A 19,902-nucleotide genomic window follows, 5' to 3' on the forward strand; every position below is an offset into this window, starting at 1 on the left:
ATTATTACATTAATCTCATTTTTAACCACCATTAATATCTTATTCTCTAAGGTGTTTTTGAAATATCTAGGTTTGTAAAGAAGTTATATCATTTATTAAAATCCTCACAGGAGAAGCAAATTACCTGCAATTCCACCATTCTTAAACATTTATTTTAATTTGTTCATATTCCCCGTCTTTTTTCAGTGACTTAGGGAATCCACTTTCACTTGATTATATTCTCAGAGCATATTCAGTTTGGTATTTTCTTCTACATAACATGTTTAAAGTGTTACCAGTTTGTATCATCTTTTTCAGTAGTTTTAAGGGGCTGTGTGTACTTTACTATTATAGACAAAGAACTCTTCTCTTTATATTAATAACAATGGTCGGGCTTTTTTCAGACAGACCTCATGTTTTTGGTCAGACGGACCAGCACTCTCTGGGACACCTAGCTAAGGCCAGGCGAGTGCTGAAGTAGAAAATACGTTCTGTGATCTGAAGGAGCTCGTGATACAAAGGGAAAGTAGATAAACAGTGACAACTGATTTTGGTAAACACTGGGAAGGGGTGCGCAGATGCTGCTTAGGACTGTGGGAAGGGCACCCAACTCAGTCAGGAGAGGTGGGCTGAGAAGTTTTCTGAGGAGGTAATTACTGCACTGAGTTTCAAAGGAGAAATAGGAACTACCCAAACTGAAAATGAGGGGGAATCTACCTGAAGCAGTGAATAACTTGTACAGGTGCCGCTGTAATAATACACGCGGCAGGTTATTAAGGCCAGAACCAAAGTAACTGTGGGCATGAGATGGAGGAGAAAGGCTCTTCATTGGGGTTAAGTCATGTATTTCTGTGGATTACTTCACTCACTGTGTTGCAGGCACACCAACGGGCCTTCTAGTTCCTCAGACACACCATACTTGTCCCTGATGGGCGTCTTTGTAGTGCTTACTCCTCCTGCCTAGAAGTCCACCCTTCTCCCGCCACCCCAAGGCCTTTGGATGGCCGGCTCCGCTTCATTCTGGTCCCAGCTCCTGTCTCTCTAGCACAGGGGCCTTTCCTGCCCACGCTGTCTTACTGTAGTGCTCCTCACTCCTTCACCTTCAGTCTAGATCACATTCAGCCTGTGACTCTTACCTTGTTTTATTTTCTTCATAACACTTACTATAATAAGTGTACTGTTTGTCTAGACTAGACACGAGAACAGTTTGATTCTTAGGGATAAAGGTGCTCAAAAAACTTGGGCGAATGAAGGGGTGGTGTTACCAGAACCCAGCTGAGCAAATTGGTTATACTAAAGGTTTTTGGGTAGCAGTGCCTCCTTTAAGTGAAGAAAGCTTCTCTAGAAACGACTTCAGCCAAAACTATTGCCAAGGTCAGGTTGAGGAGGTTAATCAATGAAGGAGGCATATACACTTCCCCCAAGTGTCTAGCCTCTTACAAGTTCCAGTCAAAATTATAGAATGTCCAACCTAACAACTTCCTAACCTTGATGTCTTGGAAGATGAAGGTCTTGGGTAATAGCCAATATCATTAAAAGAACTTCTATTTAAATTCTACTTAAAGGAATGGAATAAAGTTATATTATTCCTAGACTTCATTAGAACATCAAAAAGTTTAACCTTTTACTTAAATAAGTTCCCTACCTCAGTAATTTGCATATTATCTTAGAAATAACCTAGATTCCTAGAACATTTAATGTAATTCCACATGCGAACAAGGACTTTGAATTATGTCATTTCACTGTCTAGTATTAAAATATTTAACTTTATTTTCTTTAGGACTAATTTCTTATAAAATATTTACTTCATGAGTATTTACAGTTTGGGGCATTATAATGAACAACATAAAACCTCTGGGAATTCATAAGGTGACTCCTGCCTGGCAAACTTAGATAATTTTTTTTTAAAAAAACAGTACATAAGAAAAGTAAAAGTATATGCATATATGCATTCATTGCTGGATTGGGGAAACTTACTATTATGAAAAAGAGTGTTATCTTGATATACCTTTCAAACTACTTTTTATCAATATTTTTGTTGTATATTTTTTTCTCCTGAGTTTAGTAATGAAGTTTAGCCAGTTTACAAAGCCGCTGAACACTTAGTTGCCATTGGAGAATAAACTTAACCTAATTGCTATGGTGTTATTTAATACCATGTTAACAGTTTAACTGTCTGAGAACTGGTCATCTACCTACCATACCTACCCAGTGTCTCCATGGAAATTTTATGCAGTAATGTTAAATCAGCATCTCCTTATTCACAGTTCTTAGATTAATACTATCTGTGTGTTTTTTTAAGTTGGCTATATGTAAAAACACTTACCAGACTGTTCTTAAACTATTATGTAATAAAATACCTGGCCCAGTCCACCCACTGTGTTTTAATTGGGACACTTCACCCTTCTTCATAGTATTTTATATTCAGTTGTATGCTGTATTTCAAAGTACGAAAGAGAGAAGACATATTCTGTTTATCCATTATATGTGAGGAAAAGTGGGAGAAAATTAAGTATTCTTTCCTGACCAGAGTTGTCATGACCGCAGTATGCAGAGACATTGAAACAGTGTAAGTATGGGTATAGTGTTCTTCAGGACCAAATTGTAAGTTCTGGTTACTGCCCGAATAGGTTTAGTGGTGAAAAATCTAAATGGTAGTAAGCTGGACAGTGATTAGGGTAACATGCTTGCCTACTAATTCATTTACTTACCTGTGAGGCACCACTTTGGATACAGCAATGAATGAAACAGACAAAACCCTTGGCCTTCACGGGCTTACATTTTCACAAAATGAGTAATATGCAAAATAAACAAATTACTTTTAGCAATAAATGCTGTGAAAAAATACTAAAGGGTAACAGGGCTACATGAAGGTAAAGTTTTCAATAAGAAAATACAAACATATACACAACACATTATTTTATATATTTTAAATAGGTAAAATGTGTAAATATAAAAAACAGTTTAAACATAAAAAACAATTGAATTATTTGACCTAATGTTTATATTTACTTATAAGTTACCCACCTGCACTACTGCTACTCTAAGTAAATTTTAGTGAATTTTATTTATTGTTTTAGATAAGAATAAATATAATTTAGAAGTTTCAATCCCCCCCCCCAAATATTACAAGAAGGAATCTTTCAGAGGGGTGGTGATGATTATTGTACAATGACAGTAACCTTAGGTAATTCTTAACAAGGGTGTACTGTGTGTTAGGCATCAACCCCAATGCTCTGCATGTATTAATTAATTCAGTAATTGTCTGAGGGTATTTACCACTCCATCTCCGTTTTGTAGATTCAGAAGCTAGGCACAAAGAAATTAAGTACCTTGTCCAAGATCACACAGAAAGTAAAACCACAGCTGAGATTAAAAATGCGGGCACATTAGTTCCAGAACTTCTTTTGCACAGTGTTCCATACTGCTTGTACGAGATGTGAAGAGGAAGATGGTAGACCTACAGGCCACAGAGTAACCATTAAGGAACTACCTACAAGTCATAAATTACAGGACTTAAAACAGTCATGTACAAAACATTTTAAATCATCTGTATATTGTTGTACCATAAATAACTTTTCCACCAACAAATGAAAACACATAAGGCAGAACAAGAGCTAATTTCCTTACAAAACGAAGACCTCTTACAAACCAATTACAAAAGGATTACTAATCTTCCAAAAACATGAACAAAAAACGTGAATAGGCAAATTGAAGGTAAAGAAATACAGAACATAAAAGCACTTGTAGTTTTTTCTCTTTTGCATATTTAGATATGCAGTTTTAAAAAGTGGGTCTAAAAATTATTAAATTTAATGACGACTAACAGGGAGACTGTTGGGGGCCTCCTTAGAAGCAGCAGCCGAGTGAGGTGCATGGCAACTGTGGTTTGAGAGCCAACCAGCAAAGGTTCCAGGAGAAAATTGAGCCCTACAGAAGTGATTTGAGTGACTGCTTTCTCAGCTTTTTCCAGGGTGACTTGTAGCGAGTACATTCTTGCTGCATCGGTGATAAGTTAATTCATTATGTACAATTGATGCCTTAGGGCATCAGCATTCCTTTTTAGAAGGCTTGGCTAATAAGGTTGGAAAAAAGGAAGTCCACTCAATAGACTTAGCAGCAGAAACCCAGGAAGAATCTTTTGACAACTTTATAAAGAGGCTAAGAGAATATATTTTAGGGGCCAAGAGGAGGTTTGAGAGTGAAATGTGGTCAACCTTCATTCCTATTACTGGTTAATTTTTAGGACTTCACTTGGGTCTTACCTAATGCAGTTACAAACGCCACATGCAAACATTCAAGTAAATGATGGATAAAAATGTTACAATAATAAGTTTTGATTATTTCACTAAATAAAACATTTATGATGTAGCAGGAAAATAATTAGTCTTCACCATGCTGTTTATAACCCTGTGTATTTTATTTCCAGGGAACCTTTTATTATTTTATCAGGAGGTTTGTCATATGATACTGTAGGAAGAAGACCTTGCTTAACAGTCATGCACGGGAAAAGTACTGCTGTGCTAGAAATGGACTATTCAATTGTTGATTTCCTAACCTTGTGTGAAACACCATACCCAAATGGTAAGCTTTGCATCTTTAAAGCTCATTTATACATATATCTATATTCAGAACAAAGACCTAAATGTTATCTTAGTAGTTTCCTTAATGTATTGTGTTCATTCTTCTGGGAAGAGATGCCGCCCTCATAACTTTGCCAGTTTCATTTCAGAAGTTAATTTTGTTGTATCACCTGTTAGTAGTAAGTGCCTTTGTAGCATAAACAAAACTACCCACGTTAGGAAAAATGAGGAGAGGCTTAGGAACCTCTGGGATAACTTTAAACGTTCCAATATCCAAATCATAGGGGTGCCAGAAGGAGAAGAGAAAGAGCAAGAAGTTGAAAACTTACTTGAAAAGATAATGAAGAAGAACTTCTCCAATCTGGCAAAGGAAATAGACTTCTAGGAAGTCCAAGAAGCTCAGAGAGTCCCAAACAAGTTGGACCCAAGGAAGCACCCACAAAGGCACATCATAATTACATTACCCCAGATTAAAGATAAGGAGAGAATCTTAACAGCAGCAAGAGAAAAGGAGGGAGTTCCCTACAAAGGAGTTACCATAAGACTGTCAGCTGATTTCTCAAAAGAAACCTTACAGACAAGAAGGGTCTGGGAAGAAGTATTCAAAGTCATGAAAGGCAAGGACCTACATCGAGATTATTCTATCCAGCAAAGCTTTCATTTAGAATGGGAAGGTAGATCAAGTGCTTCTCAGATAAGGTCAAGTTAAAGGAGTTCATCATCACCAAACCCTTATTATATGAAATGTTAAAGGGACTTATCTAAGAAAAAGAAGATGATCAAAATACGAGCAATGAAATGACGACAAACTCACAACTGTCAACAACTGAACCTAAAAAAAACAAAACAAACTAAGCAAAGCACTAGAGCAGGAACAGAATCACAGAAATGGACATCATATGGAGGGTCATCAGTGGGTCAGGGGAGGGGGAGAACAGGGGGAAGGGTACAGGAAATAAGAAGCATAGATGGTAGGTACAAAACAGACAGAGGAGGTTAAGAGTAGTGTAGGAAATGTAGCAGCCAAAGAACTTACATGTACGACATACGGACATGAACTAAAGTGGGGGAATGCAGGTGGGAGGCAGTGTGCGTGGCCAAGGGGAATAACGGGGGGGAAATGGGACAACTGTAATAGCATAATCAATAAAATATTTTTTAAAAATTTTAAAAAGATACATTTTAATATTCATTAAAATACTGGTACTCTAGTCAAGGTTCTCCAGAAAAGCACAGCCATTTGAGACAGGTATAAATACAGACAGAGAATTTGGAGTATTGGTTCATGTAATTGTGGAAGCTGATAAGTCTAAAATTGCAGAGCAGACCTGCAGGCTGAGAATTCAGGAAAGAGTGAATGCTGCAATCTTGAGTCTGAAGGCAGAATTGTTTTGTTTCCTGGAAAGTTTATGTTTTTGTTCAGGCCTTCAACTGACTAGATGAGGCCCACCATTATTGAGGATAATCTTCTTAGAGTCTACAGATTTAAATGTTAATCACATCTAAAAAAATAGTTTCACAGCAACATCTAGACTAATATTTGACCAAACCAATGAACACCACAGAGAAGACAAGTTGACATATACAATTAATCATCACAGCTTGCATAAATTTTTAGGGGAATTTAAATCTGGATCTTTTTTACTTCATTTGAAGCTAGTTGAGATGTAGAGATGTAATGCATTTAATAGTTAGCAGGCATATATGAAATAACCAAGATAAAGACTATGTAATATTATAATAGTACTCCACTGGGCTTCTAAGATATCCAATAATGAGAGTTCTTATGTGCATTTGGATTTAAATTTTTAGTTTGTTGGCCATATGCTGCCTTTTAATTTGAAATACCATAGAAGTTACAGGCTTCTTGTTTTACTCACTATTATAAAACTGAAATAATTTTATATAGGTTATTATATAGATTTATCTCATTTCGAAAATACTACCTTAAATTATATTAAATACAAGATGAAGATTCTAAATCTGTGAGAAAATGGAACAAAATAAAAACCAACAAAAATATTTATAATTTGCTGTCTTTCATATTTAATATTTTTCTTCCTGCATATTTAAAACTATTCGTGTATTGTTTTCCTATTCCAGATTTTCAAGAACCATATGCTGTAGTTGTTCTTCTAGAAAAGGATTTAGTACTTATAGACCTTGCACAAAATGGGTAAGAAATAAAATTTGACAAGCAATTATTTTAGTATGTGATGAAAAAAAGATGTTTGTAACATTCATTTTTTTGAAACCACTGCATTTATATCTATAACCTTGGCCTCTTTTTATAACTCCAGATGGACATTTCTACCTACAAAATTTCTCTAGTAGCTGATCATACAGAGTTTCCATTTTTTAAGTCAGAATTTGTTGGGTTTCTGAAATTTCATCGTTCAGTCTAATGCTCGGATACCCTGGGGGATAGGGAGTCACCATGTCCAACATTGAGTCCATCACACAGTTGACCTCCAGATAGCTCTTGTAGTTTCTGCAACCGTATTCACTGCCTGTGGCAGTGTGTCACGGCTGCCATGGCCAGGCTGATTTTACACGCAGCACCAATCTTGCCACTCTCCTCTTCAAACCACTGTGGTTCCCTATTGTTTGATTTAAAAGCACCTCAGCCTGCTTGCTACCATACATGGTTGGAATGCAGGGTACCTTTCCAACCTGGTTTTTCACTGTCTTCTTGCAGGCGCCACATTCCCTGGAAAACAGAGCCGGGTGTTACACAAGTGTCAATCTTCCATGCTTTTCTTACATAGTTTCCAGCAACTGAAACACTCCGCTTGCTACAAAAATCCATATACGTTTCAGAGTTAGCCTTCTTTTTCTCTTTATTTTTTTCTATTCTCTCTTAATCAGATGTATCATATCAAATCTGTAATTCCCACCATAGTTCCTTTGCAATTTTTGTTTATTTTCCATTTTCTGCTTTTTCTAACATAGGTGATACAATGTTTAAAGTTCTTTGAATAGAACATTATACTATCTATTTATATCTCTTGAGAGATAATCATTAAGCATGTTTTTTTCATCAAGTTACCCATTCAGTATTTCAGTTTTTCTCAACTGGGGGCAAGTTTGTTCTCTGGGAGCTAGTTTGGCAGTCCGGGTAGACACTTTATTGAAGGGAGGGGTTGACACTGCCATCTAGTGGTAGAGAACAGAAATGCTGCTAAACATCCACAGTACCCAAGATACTCCCTCACAAAGAATTATCTGATGCAAAATGTGTATAGTACTGAGAGTGGGAAACCCTGAAGTGTAAATAGAGTATATTATTTCTCTCATTTTAAGGCATTCCTAAATTCACATCAACTTAGTTACTTGCTGGCTATAATAATCAATGGGGTTTTTCAGGGGGCAGTAACAATATCATTGTGGAATAAAGGAATTTAAAACATTTTTGTCTAAATAACTGTCCTAGAATAACTTACTCTTAATATGATTTTATTTTTTTACTTAGGTAAGTTTTTAAATAGTTGTATTTTCACATGTGTTCTATACTGGGACATATTTGTTAAAGAAAATATCGTACAAGTAACCTGTGAGTGGGCATGTGTATTGGTATAATGATGGTAGAATTATTGAGCTAAGGATTATGCGGTGTGTTTATAAAGAGATAAAAATTGCCTGCCATTTTTTAATGCATCTGTTGGTTTGCCTGAGTTTTGCCTTCTGCTCTTTTATGTGTGGCTGAGAAGGGAGTGGGGACAGTTGAGTTCATTTTGAAGTCTAGAAAGGACTTCCCTGATATTTTTTTCCTGTTTTTAATTATTTCCAGTAGTAGACTGATCAATACATCTAATTTTTTCAGGTTAGCTAAGTCTGAACTTACTAGACTTTTTTTAGCTGGTTTCTGATTTTCTAGATATTTTTAAGTAATCATTCTTATTTCCAAGGGCTTTAGAACCAGGAAAGGAATACCATTGTATTTTAGTTAGGATTTTACTTTAATTTTATGATTTTTTAAAGCATTTTTTGCTCTAATATAATTTTATAAATAGAAAACATTTAAGATAGAATTTCGTTTAGGTTATCACTGAAACAAGAGAGCATTCATAGATCACATATTGCAATACACATTACACTGATGGAGGGAAAAAAGGAGAATTGAAAATTTGTATTATCTCTACTGATAAAACAATTAGGTGTCTGTTAATTGAGAATCTTATGACTTTGTGGTTAAGAGCACAGTTTACATTGTACTGCTCCTTGCTAGTCGGCATGCCTGTGGCACATCGCTCTCAGTTTTCATTCTTCGGTCAAATACTGCATCATAAGTTTGGTGCAAGAATAAATGAGTTAACTATATATAAATCACTTATTCCAGTGTGTGGTATATGTATTGTATGTAGTACCAACTGCAGCTTCTCTGTTTACTATTCTAATTGAGCAACTGTCATTATAAAAGATGTCATTTTATACATATATGCATGTTTATTAAATCTGCTAGATGTATGTAACTTGTAAAATTCTGTAGAAAGAACTTACTAAGTTAAAATATAATTTTAGATAATATGTGGGCCTTCAAAGGATATTGAGTTTTAATTAAACCAAAACTTTCTATATTCTAAAGCTATAAATTATTTTGTTTTCATTGCATTAATTATATGTAATAATTTGTTAATGAATATTTTCCTTTTCTTGTTGTTAAAGATATCCTATATTTGAAAATCCCTACCCTTTGAGTATACATGAATCCCCCGTTACGTGTTGCGAGTACTTTGCTGATTGTCCTGTGGACCTTATTCCTGCACTTTATTCTGTTGGCGCTAGACAGAAACGGCAAGGTTACAGCAAAAAGGTATTGGACATGAGTTTGATTATTTAATGTTACATAAATACATCAGCATTTTATATCTATCACGTTGAAGTGTTTGATAACACTGAATCCTTTCCTAGAGAAAATAAATGGAAAAATCCTTTTTGGAAGCAAAGTATGTTGTTTACTCTTGCCATAGATATACATAAAGATGCATGATGTGCTTGGAAGTTGCTTTATACAATAATCTTTTCTTTCAGGAATGGCCCATCAATGGAGGTAATTGGGGTTTGGGTGCTCAGAGTTACCCAGAAATAATTATTACAGGGTAAGTAAAAGTCTGTTTCACCAAGTAAATCAGTAATAGCTAAATATAATTAAGACCACATGAGCATTAATTAATTGGGCAGATAGTGCTTTCCTTTATGCTGAAACATAATAAGAAATAAATTATTGTCTGTAAACTGATAATTTACCCTAAATTTTATCTTTTTTCCTCATTTTGGTGACTGTCTTTTTATATAACAATATACTTCAAAGAAACAAAATATAAACGTTTTTTAATAACATTTTTAATTCATTTGCTTTTCATAGGCATGCCGATGGGTCTGTTAAGTTCTGGGATGCTTCTGCAAGTAAGTATTTTGAGCATTATTATTAATGTTACATGTTGTAGAATAGCTGCTTTTGTACAACCTGTACTTTAATGCATCACCAACATTCCATTTGAAATTCAAAGGCATAAATTTAATACCTATTAATCAAGTAAGAATTTAGGATTTTTAATAGATTAAAGATATTCTTCAGGCTATTAATTAGTGCTTCTCAACAGAAGTACTCAAATCTTGTCTTCAAAATTTCTTCAAACCTTCTTTTTCTAATTCAGAAATGGGAGAAGCAGGCATATGTGATAAATCAACAAAAATTTGTATGATTTTAATGCCCGGTTCTAAACATATACCACAAAATTTGTATTGTCTTCTTGAAATGTTTGTGGTGGTTATATAATGGCAAAAAAGGAAAGAATGCTATGAATGGCTAATGTTTGTAAAACATACATAGCAGGCACTCAGAATTCAGTTAACTCAGGATATATTATGTTTCATCCTCTAGAAGTGTTAGATAACATTGTTCTCTTTTGTAGAGAAAATATTAGAAAACCATTTTAGGAAGAAAATGTCATTTATTATTTTAATTTATTTTTTACAAATTTTTTTATTACTAATTTTTTTCAGGTTATCTAAATTTATCATGATGATGATTTTTTTTAATGAATACAATGAGTAATGGGTACACTTTTTTTGGTCAGTGAGTACATTGAATGCATTATCTAAAAGTATAACAAATGTGGGGATCAAAGTATGGTTCAAATAAATATAGACTATTTTCTTACATAGTATAACTGATTAAATATTACATTATATTTGGACTTTTTATATTAAATTACCTAATATATATCTTTTATCTAGTAACTCTTCAAGTACTGTATAAACTAAAGACAGCTAAAGTATTTGAAAAGTCAAGAAGCAAAGATGACAAGCCGAACACAGACATTGTAGATGAAGATCCCTATGCCATTCAGATCATCTCCTGGTGTCCAGAAAGTAGAATGCTGTGCATCGCTGGAGTTTCCGCTCACGTCATTATTTATAGATTCAGCAAACAAGAAGTTATTACAGAAGTCATTCCGGTAACGGTCTCATGGTTGTTTCAATGTCAGATGTCTGACTTTTTAAAATTTTTAAATTATTTAGAAGATTATTTGCAGTCAGTTTTGTCTAGAATTTTTAAAATTACCTGAGCATTTACATTGCCATTTGTCTTGTTTTGAAAAATACCATGTTTTTATGCATGTCTTACTGAACATTTAAATCCTTAAATACTTATGTTTCCTTTAAACAAAGCTCATCTGAGTATGAGCATACTCTAGTTTGATATTAACAAACTCCATGAATTCTAAAACCGTAATGCGTGTTTGGGTGTGGGTGTGTGTGTACTTGCACACATACACATCGTTTTTCAAGAGCTGAGTCAGAGACCTTTTTTTGTGGCTAAATCCTTATCTTTAGAAATCTTACTAATTTTTACCTTTAAAAATGTTCTTTCCCCTAAAATGTGCAAGCGTGTATAAACTGTAAGGAAGTGAATCACATTTATTGGGAGTAAAGGAGCTATCTTACTTTTACAACAGATGCTTGAAGTTCGATTGTTGTATGAGATAAATGATGTGGAATCCCCGGAGGGTGAACAGGCACCGCCTCTGCCAACACCAGTGGGGGGCGCCAATCCTCAGCCCATCCCTCCTCAGTCTCATCCTTCCACCAGTAGCAGTTCCTCTGATGGCCTTCGGGATAACGTCCCTTGTTTGAAGTAAGTTAGTAAACGATACAGATGTTTTGGAAATTATCTGTTAATTTAGATGAGTTGTGTGCCTTAATAAGTAAGCTATGGTAACATTTTTCTGCAATGGAGTCAAATGGCATAAGAACAGCTCTGTCTGTGTTTTGTTCTGATTGATCCAATATCTATGTCTGTGGCATCAAGAGGAATAGGATTGCATTCCATGATTTTATCCCGAAAGTATGAAGATTTGATCCTTAGACAGTGGACTAGCATGGATCTTTCTTCTGTATCTCCACCTCCATCTCCTAAACCACTGATGGTTTTAGTCTGGATTTATGTGTGGACGAAATGTATGTTTAGGCTGCTTTCTACCATTCTAAAAATTCTGCTTATTCAGTCTTTGGAGATTCAGTTGTTTTGTAATCATTTACTTGTCTTTTTTTGAATCTTCTCTAGCACCACAGTATCATTATTTAAATGCCTTTATTGTAGCATTCCAATTTTGAATACATTTTGCTTTTGTACAGGAATAAATTGGACAAAGTTTTCTTTTTTCTGTCCAACTTATATTAATAGTTAATTTTATCCAAGGGTATGGGCCTTAAATATGGCAGAGGAATAAAACAACGAGGAAAGAGTTAAAAATCAATCAACAGTTTTATGAAGAGTATGATTAAAAGTATTACATTTACAGAGAAGACAGTGAAGGTAGTAACTGAACAGTGGTTATGGGAAATGTCAAAGATTCCATTACAAGAGTGGTGGGGCGGGGAGCCAGACTGTGGCAGATTCAAGGCAGAGAGGGTGGAAAGAGGACAATCTGCGCTGGTTAAAGAACTACGCTGCCACTGCTTCGCTTGCAGATCTGCTAGAATCTCTTCTCTTGGTGGGTAGCAGTTCAGCAGTTGCTGTGGAGAATGTCTATGTAATCAAACATGCATTCACCCCAAAAATAAGGCAGATTTTTTCTATCACAGTGATTTTTAAAGTATAGTATAACTTTAAAAATCTTTATATTTCGAATAACTTTGAGTTTGTGTATTCTATGCTAATAGTTCTCAGATGGGGAACAGTTTTGCTCCTCAGGAAGCATTTGGCGATATCTGGAGATATTATCAGTGTCACACCAGGGGAAATGGGGGTGCTACTGGCATCTAGTGCCAGAAGGCAGGGGCGAAGCTAAACACCCTGTAGTGCCCAGGGCAGTGCCCCATGGCAAAGAATTACCCAGTTCAAAATGCTGTGGTGCCGAGGATGAGAAACTGGTCAGACTGAAAAAGTGCAAGCACCGAAGTTAATCAACTACATTTTCCCGGGAGGGTCTCGGATTTCTTTCCCCTCTCCAGCTGCCCTCCTTTGTGGGTCTCTCCCTTACACTCAACTCACACCTCCTTTTTGCTGTAGATCTGGCCCGTGTGGAGTTGGAAGGAGACTTGCAAATACAGAATCCTACAATACACTCTTCCCTTTGGTTACTTACTCAGTACTCCTTTACTTTAAACTTAAATTTGTAAAGTTTCCATTAATGCCCTGACGTCAATGTTTATTTCTCCAGCTTTTTATTAAATTTAATTTTTATTAGTGTATAAAGTACAATTTTTAGAGGTTTATTTTTGTAGCATATTTTTGGTAAGATTTTTGAGATTTTTGTGTAGAATGCATATATTCATATTTAGTAGTGACTTTTCATCACAGACAATCTGAGTTATACTTCATTTTTTTCCTTTTAATAATCTTCAGGTAAACACTTATTAACTTCACATTGTTTTGAGCCCATTTCTAAAAATCAGAATTATAACTGAATGATGTTACCATAACTAATACTGAAATTTTTTTTGTTTTGTTTTTTATACAAAATGCCTTTGTACCTTACTGGTTTCTCTTTTTTGAAGAAACATTTTAAAAACAGATGTTTCCACTATTCCTTTTGCCAATAAAGTTTTATGTTTGTGTTTACTTAAAGATTTTAATTGTGTTTTTGCAGGACATTCATCCAAACAGAAATGGTTTTGAAACCACAAAGCCTCCAAACATTATTTTGACATTTAAATATGTTTGTATGAATTAAGGAACTTTTTATAAAGGCTCAAACCTTGTCTTTAAAAAGTAAACAAATTGATTTACATATATCCAAAACAATAAAATGATAACCTGAATGTAATCATTGTGGACATAAAACATAACACCTACCCACTCCCCATTTTGTATTTTTTAAAATCTTACATATTCTGTCATTTCTGTCATTTCTTGATCTGGTGTCTAACTTTTTATCAGTGTGGATTGTGTAACCAGTTTTGGCTGGCTTATTTTTGCTTAAAAACTTTTGTAGTTTCTTCATTCCAGGTAAAATAATTCCGTAAGTTTTGTGTGTCTTCATCACTTAGGTCTAAAAATGCCAATGTAGTCATATGTGCATCTAAAATTGTCTCTGAATGGCTATTGCTGTTCTTGAGAATTTACTCTAATGAGCACATTAAGTAAGCAGAGGGCCAGCGGACACTTCATTGAACCTCACCTAATTCATACAAGGGAAGAATAGTGTACTCAGACTCTTGGGCTTGTGCTCACGTCAGCAGAGGCCGTCACTGGTGGAGATGAATGGTATGCAGGATTTCCGAGTCTTGAGATGGACAGCTGGAGCTGAGTAGTGGGTGTTTCCCTGGGAAAGACCAGAACTTCTGCCTCAGCTAGTGTACGGACAGTTCTGAGTGCATTGCCTGGCACAGGCAGAAGTGACTGTAACTCAGCACCAGAGCACCCTTAGTGATTCACGTACACCCTGAAATTTGGACCACGTACCAACCCCTTTCTTCTCCAGAGTGGGTCTAGCAAATACCTCAGTAAAAGGTCAGGTGTCATGGTCCTCTTCACTGGAAGTACCAACTAAATGACTCAAACACGTTTTTACCTGTGAGTTTGGTGTCAGGAGATTCAAGTTTGAGTAGTCTGGCTGCTGTTCTTCCATACGTTGTCACTCCAAGGCAGAATCCTCAAAATTGTATATGTTTTATAGGAGCAGTTTTTGGAGAGTCTGTGCGATCAAAAATATTCTCACCTTGGGGATTAAGAAGTACAAATAGGTGGTTACAGAACAGCTATGGGGATGCAAAGTACAGTATAGGAAATGGAGCAGCCAAAGAACTTAATACACCTGACCCATGGGCATAAAAAAAGCGTGGGGATTGCCTGAGGCAGTGGGGGTGCTGGGAGGAGGGGAGCAAAGGGAGAAAAACCAGGACAACTGTCATAGCATAATCAATAAAATATAATTAAAAAAGAAAAGAAAAACCTAAAAAAAGTTCTTACCTTAAATTAAGGTATATATTTTTTAGAAAAAGTCACACGAAAATAAATTTCCCGTTTTTTTCCTCATTCTTTAGCTTATGTTTTTGGCCAGTTTTCATTTAGTTAAACCATGTTTTTAAGTTTTAAGTGTGCTTTTGTAACTTGTGTTTTTTTTCTTCTTAATGCCAGGACTGCTGCTTCTCGTTCTTCTCCTCAGCCCTCCCTGCCCTCCTTGCACCCGCCCTCCCCTTCCCGCCCACTTCGCCCTTGCTCTCTCCCTCCACTCTGTGTGTGGGGCTTACTGCACACGATTTCTCATTTTTTTAACTCATGTACGTATTTGGTGTCTGGATTAAGTGCTTCTAGAGGATAGGATTCTGATTTTTTACTTTTTAAAATAAGTAGTACAATTTCATATATAAAGTTATTTTTGTATAGTTATTTATGCATGATTCTATAATTATATAGGCTAATAAGATACAAAAAGTAACATGTTTTCCTTTCTTACAGAGTTAAAAATTCACCACTCAAACAGTCTCCAGGCTATCAGACAGAGCTGGTCATCCAGTTGGTGTGGGTAGGGGGAGAGCCGCCACAACAGATAACCAGTCTGGCCGTCAACTCTTCTTACGGACTGTAAGTGTAACTTGTGTGTTTCTCAGTCTCTTCATAGCGTCTCATACATTTTTTTGCTTCTGAAAATAGAAGTGATTATCTTTATAGTATCACTTAAAAAGTTACATAACTTTCAGATCAAATGTGTATTTATTTGAACATAATTCTGTTCTGAATAATTATTCCGTGCATGATTATATTGCTTCCTGGTATTAAGTCAGGTGACTCGCAGACCAGCGAATTATTTGAGGTAAAGGTTTAAAGTCACTACGTCCTCTCCTGCATATACTTTCAGAAATTATGTCCTGTTATGAACAGGTGAATGGGCGTCTGACAACGTCAGCCTGGAAGACTGCGTGCTAAGCTGAATCTGTACATGGTCTACCACAGCTGCGTAATTTGTTCTTTCTGCTTCAAAGTTAACTTGTATAGATTGTGCACACATAGTAATAGTTTAAGGAAGTATTCATCTGCAGTACAGGTGTACTTATTAATTCATGCCTTCAAGTGTATAGTGTTAACTGTCTATACTTTTACTATAATGTTTATGTTTGTTTTAAAATCAGCATTGTGTTGTAAGAGAAACCGCATGCTAACTGTTCATTCCAGAGCTCTTTAGCACGTGTCGGCCACTGTGTCTCTCCTCCATCCAGCCTGGGGACTCGCTCATCGCTGCTTCTCCTCTAGCTGTCACCACCTGCTCTGCCCTTTGCAGTCGTGCACCCCACTCCAACCGGCTGTGTACTCAGATGGTTTTCTTTCATGTCTTTTATTTGCTGTCCCACAGTGTCAGGACACAGACCTTCTTCTTTCTAATATTTTCCTGCCCACAGCCATAAAGGACACAAACAGGGAATAAGAAAAAGAAAACGTAGGTAGTTTCAAAGGAAATTGCAAGTCAGTTGATCACAGGCCTCATTGGCTCACAGTTGTATTTTGGTTAGCCCTTTTCGTGTATTTTAAAAACTTGAACTAGTAGCCAAGATTATTTGATGTGAAAATCCATGTTTAGAGTTTCCACTTGAAAAATCCGATTATCTGAACCGTGTCTCCATTCTTGCTGGCAAACGTCAGCAGGAACCAAGTTGACATTTGTCCTCGTTAGCTGTGTTGTACGCTCTGCAGCCCACCGTTGTCCTTACCTGCCTGTTTCATGTACTTATGTAGCCCCTCTCTGTCTTTCAGATTTCTGCTCCTTGCTTAAGGGATCTTAAAGGAATAAAATCTATTCATTCACACTTGATTACCAAAACTGTCTTGAAGATACAGTCCCCTGCTTTCCTGGTGGAAGAGAATGTCTTCCCCTGAGAGTCTCAGACTTAGATGTTGCTTAGCCTAGGGATTTATGCCTCTGATCAAGTTGCAACTCCTATGTCAGATTTTTTTTAATGATATTGATTGTAATCATTAATGTTTGCAAAAAATCTATCCAGTTCCATCGGAAGCCATATGCAACCTGTATTTTTATGTCTGGTAGTTTTTTGTTCAAAGAGGAATTTTCTCTAAGACCTTTCATGCTTCTCTTTTATTCCATTACAGACTACATTTTTAAATAATTATTATCTGTGTTAAAATATCTTCTCTTTCCTCTTCCAGGGTAGTTTTTGGCAACTGTAACGGCATTGCGATGGTTGACTACCTCCAGAAAGCAGTGCTCCTCAACCTGGGCACTATTGAACTGTATGGCTCCAATGACCCTTATCGGAGGGAACCCCGGTCTCCTCGTAAATCTCGACAACCTTCAGGAGGTAAAAAGAAAAAAACCCCGAGTTTTAAGATTCCCATAAATGCTTAGTTACTTCTGTGAATGTAAGTACTTCAGTTAGGTAGATAGCTTGTGTGATTTAGTCTGTAATACAGGAACTGTCAAAAAGTAGTGGAAGTTGAGCCTCTTTTTTTGTTTTGTTTTGTATTATTATTAGATTTTGCTTTTGTTTGTAATATTCTAGGATTTTATTTAATGTTGGGAAAGAACTACAAAATCAAATTTCTTTATCTAAATCATAATGACAGGAAAATTTGCCTCATTATAGAACAAAAGTTTACTTCAAAGTTTTGTCCCTTTTATTTCTAGTATTGTGAGACCACAATCAATTTTTTCAGTGATTTCATTTAAAAAGAATCATTTTCCATGTGCAAAAGTTGATGCAAAAGTGAATTTCAGTTCAGTGAAAATACAGTGTTCTCACATAGCCTGATTCAATGCAAACCCGGATCCATTCTTTTCATAGCATTCTTTTGTGTTTGCTAAATAATTAGCATTAATTTTAAATGTCTTAATACTGATACCTCATGAACACATGTATAGTTAGTTGTCTATACCATCACTCACCTTTCCCCCCCTTAACCTCCTGGCTCACAGAGAAAATTGCACTGGATCTCGGGCACAGAGGGCTAGAACAATGAGGCCTCCGGCAGTAACAGGCCTGCAGGCTCCGGTCTGCCCTGCAGTACCAGGGGTTGAGGGGAACCCTGTCCTGGGCTGACTTGGCCCATTTGCTGAAAGGCAGTAGACACTGGGACACTGGGAAGCTCTGGTCTGTACTCACCAACTCAGTCCCACTGAATTCAAGTTCTCTCTGAGATTCTTTTCTCAGTTGCTCTCTGGACATTATTGGCTGATACTACCCGTGTCACCATTCATGAGAGAAGAAAAAGGTGATGGCGCATAGACCTTGCTATCTTGTTGGTTGAATTTTTTCCCCATTTATTTTTCTTTGTATGTGTAATCATTTTGTCATTTGTTGTCTTCAGCAGAAACTGTCCCAGCCATACCATTCTAGTATCTTTGTCTCCTTTTCTTTCCTTTCACTTTCCATTGCTTCACTAAGGTATGCTGATTGTGACCTCTTGCATGTGCGGCTTTACTAGCTTATATTCTGAATCTGTGAAAAAACTCCGTTCTTCTTTTTTAAGTAAGTTATTTCTTCCACGTCAGTAAAATCATGGCATGTTTGCTGTTGTCTGTAGAATCATTGTTTCTTTTCTCATTTATTTCTTTAAAAGCTTATTAGAACATTGTCTCTATAATAATATACTCATTACCTAAATTCATCTCATAATATATATAGAAACACAGCTATTGCAATGTTTGTAACCCAATCCAGTTTCTTTATAAATTAAAGAAATTCGTATTTAGGGTTAGAAAGTTAGAACATTGTTGTGATAGAGAAGAAATTTTGGGGGGCAGACAAATACTTTTAGCAATTTTACCACAAACCTTATAATTTTTTTATTCCTAAAATTAATTTTTTCTCACTGATACCTCATTGTAGTTTACATAAAATTGCTAGAAACTAAATACCTAAATTTATCCAAGGGTAAAGACCAATTTTGCAATGTAATTTTAAAAAATACTTTTTCTTAAGTTTTACAGCATTCTACTTTAGTCTCTACAAACCCTGTGTTATTCCCATCATTATTTGATTCATTTTGTATTGAAGAGTTAGTCCTAACCCTGCACCTAAATATCTGAGTTTTTGTTGGTCAATTTAAGATATTTATATATTGTGACTGCTCACTTTAATAATATTTAAAATTATATTTTAAATTAAATGAGTTATTTAAAATGTGTCTTAACATTAAGAGTATTTTTGTCTTAATTTGAAACTGTAATTATTTATATTTCAAATAAAATTAAATGTAGAATAATTGGCACTAAAATTCTTTTTTTTAAAATGAGGTATATATGTCATTTTATCTTATTTTTTAAAATTTTATTTATTTATTTAGAGAGAGGGGAAGGGAGGGAGAAGGAGAGAGAGAGGGAAACACAGATGTGTGAGAGATATAGCGATGGGTGCCTCTCGCATGCCCCCAACTGGGAACCTGGCCTGCGCTCAGTCCACTAAGCCACACCAGCCAGGGCAGCACTAAAATTCTTTAATTGCATTGATGCAGAAATGATAGTCTTACTAAAGCATATATTTTAAAATATATTGCCCTGGCTGCCATAGCTCAGTGGATTGAGCGCGGGCTGGGAACCAAAGTGTCCCAGGTTCGATTCCCAGTCAGGGTACATTCCTGGGTTGCAGGCCATAACCCCCAGCAACCACACATTGATGTTTCTCTCTCTCTCTCTCTCTCTATCTCCCTCCCTTCCCTCTCTAAAAATAAATAAATAAATAAGTGAATGAATGAATGAATAAATAAATAAATAAATAAAAATATATATTCTTGAAGTGTAGCCCAAATACTGTCAAACTGTTCTTTTTAATAGAGAAATTTTTGTTACCAATAGATGATTATATATTTTTATAAGATGTCACTTATGAAATTATTTTATAAGGTAAAACATTACTGTTTAACTATTTTATAGCTATATTA

At 35.7% G+C, this 19,902-nt stretch overlaps 1 protein-coding gene across 6 annotated transcripts in view; it reads left to right on the forward strand.

The window, feature by feature from the left end:
• Nucleotides 1-19,902, forward strand: part of STXBP5 (syntaxin binding protein 5) — a 129,464-nt gene that overhangs the window by 70,730 nt on the left and 38,832 nt on the right. For all 6 annotated transcript variants that reach the window (XM_045842600.1, XM_045842602.1, XM_045842605.1 and 3 more), the window contains exons 10-18: nucleotides 4,409-4,563; nucleotides 6,666-6,738; nucleotides 9,228-9,375; nucleotides 9,594-9,661; nucleotides 9,928-9,968; nucleotides 10,803-11,023; nucleotides 11,525-11,703; nucleotides 15,472-15,597; nucleotides 17,173-17,324. In XM_045842600.1, the coding sequence (XP_045698556.1) occupies nucleotides 4,409-4,563; nucleotides 6,666-6,738; nucleotides 9,228-9,375; nucleotides 9,594-9,661; nucleotides 9,928-9,968; nucleotides 10,803-11,023; nucleotides 11,525-11,703; nucleotides 15,472-15,597; nucleotides 17,173-17,324 (1,163 nt within the window). The remainder of the gene's footprint in view (nucleotides 1-4,408; nucleotides 4,564-6,665; nucleotides 6,739-9,227; nucleotides 9,376-9,593; nucleotides 9,662-9,927; nucleotides 9,969-10,802; nucleotides 11,024-11,524; nucleotides 11,704-15,471; nucleotides 15,598-17,172; nucleotides 17,325-19,902) is intronic.

The sequence above is a fragment of the Phyllostomus hastatus genome, unplaced genomic scaffold, assembly GCF_019186645.2.
Source record: "Phyllostomus hastatus isolate PE091 unplaced genomic scaffold, TTU_PhHast_1.1 phas_contig_40, whole genome shotgun sequence".
NCBI lineage: Eukaryota > Metazoa > Chordata > Mammalia > Chiroptera > Phyllostomidae > Phyllostomus > Phyllostomus hastatus.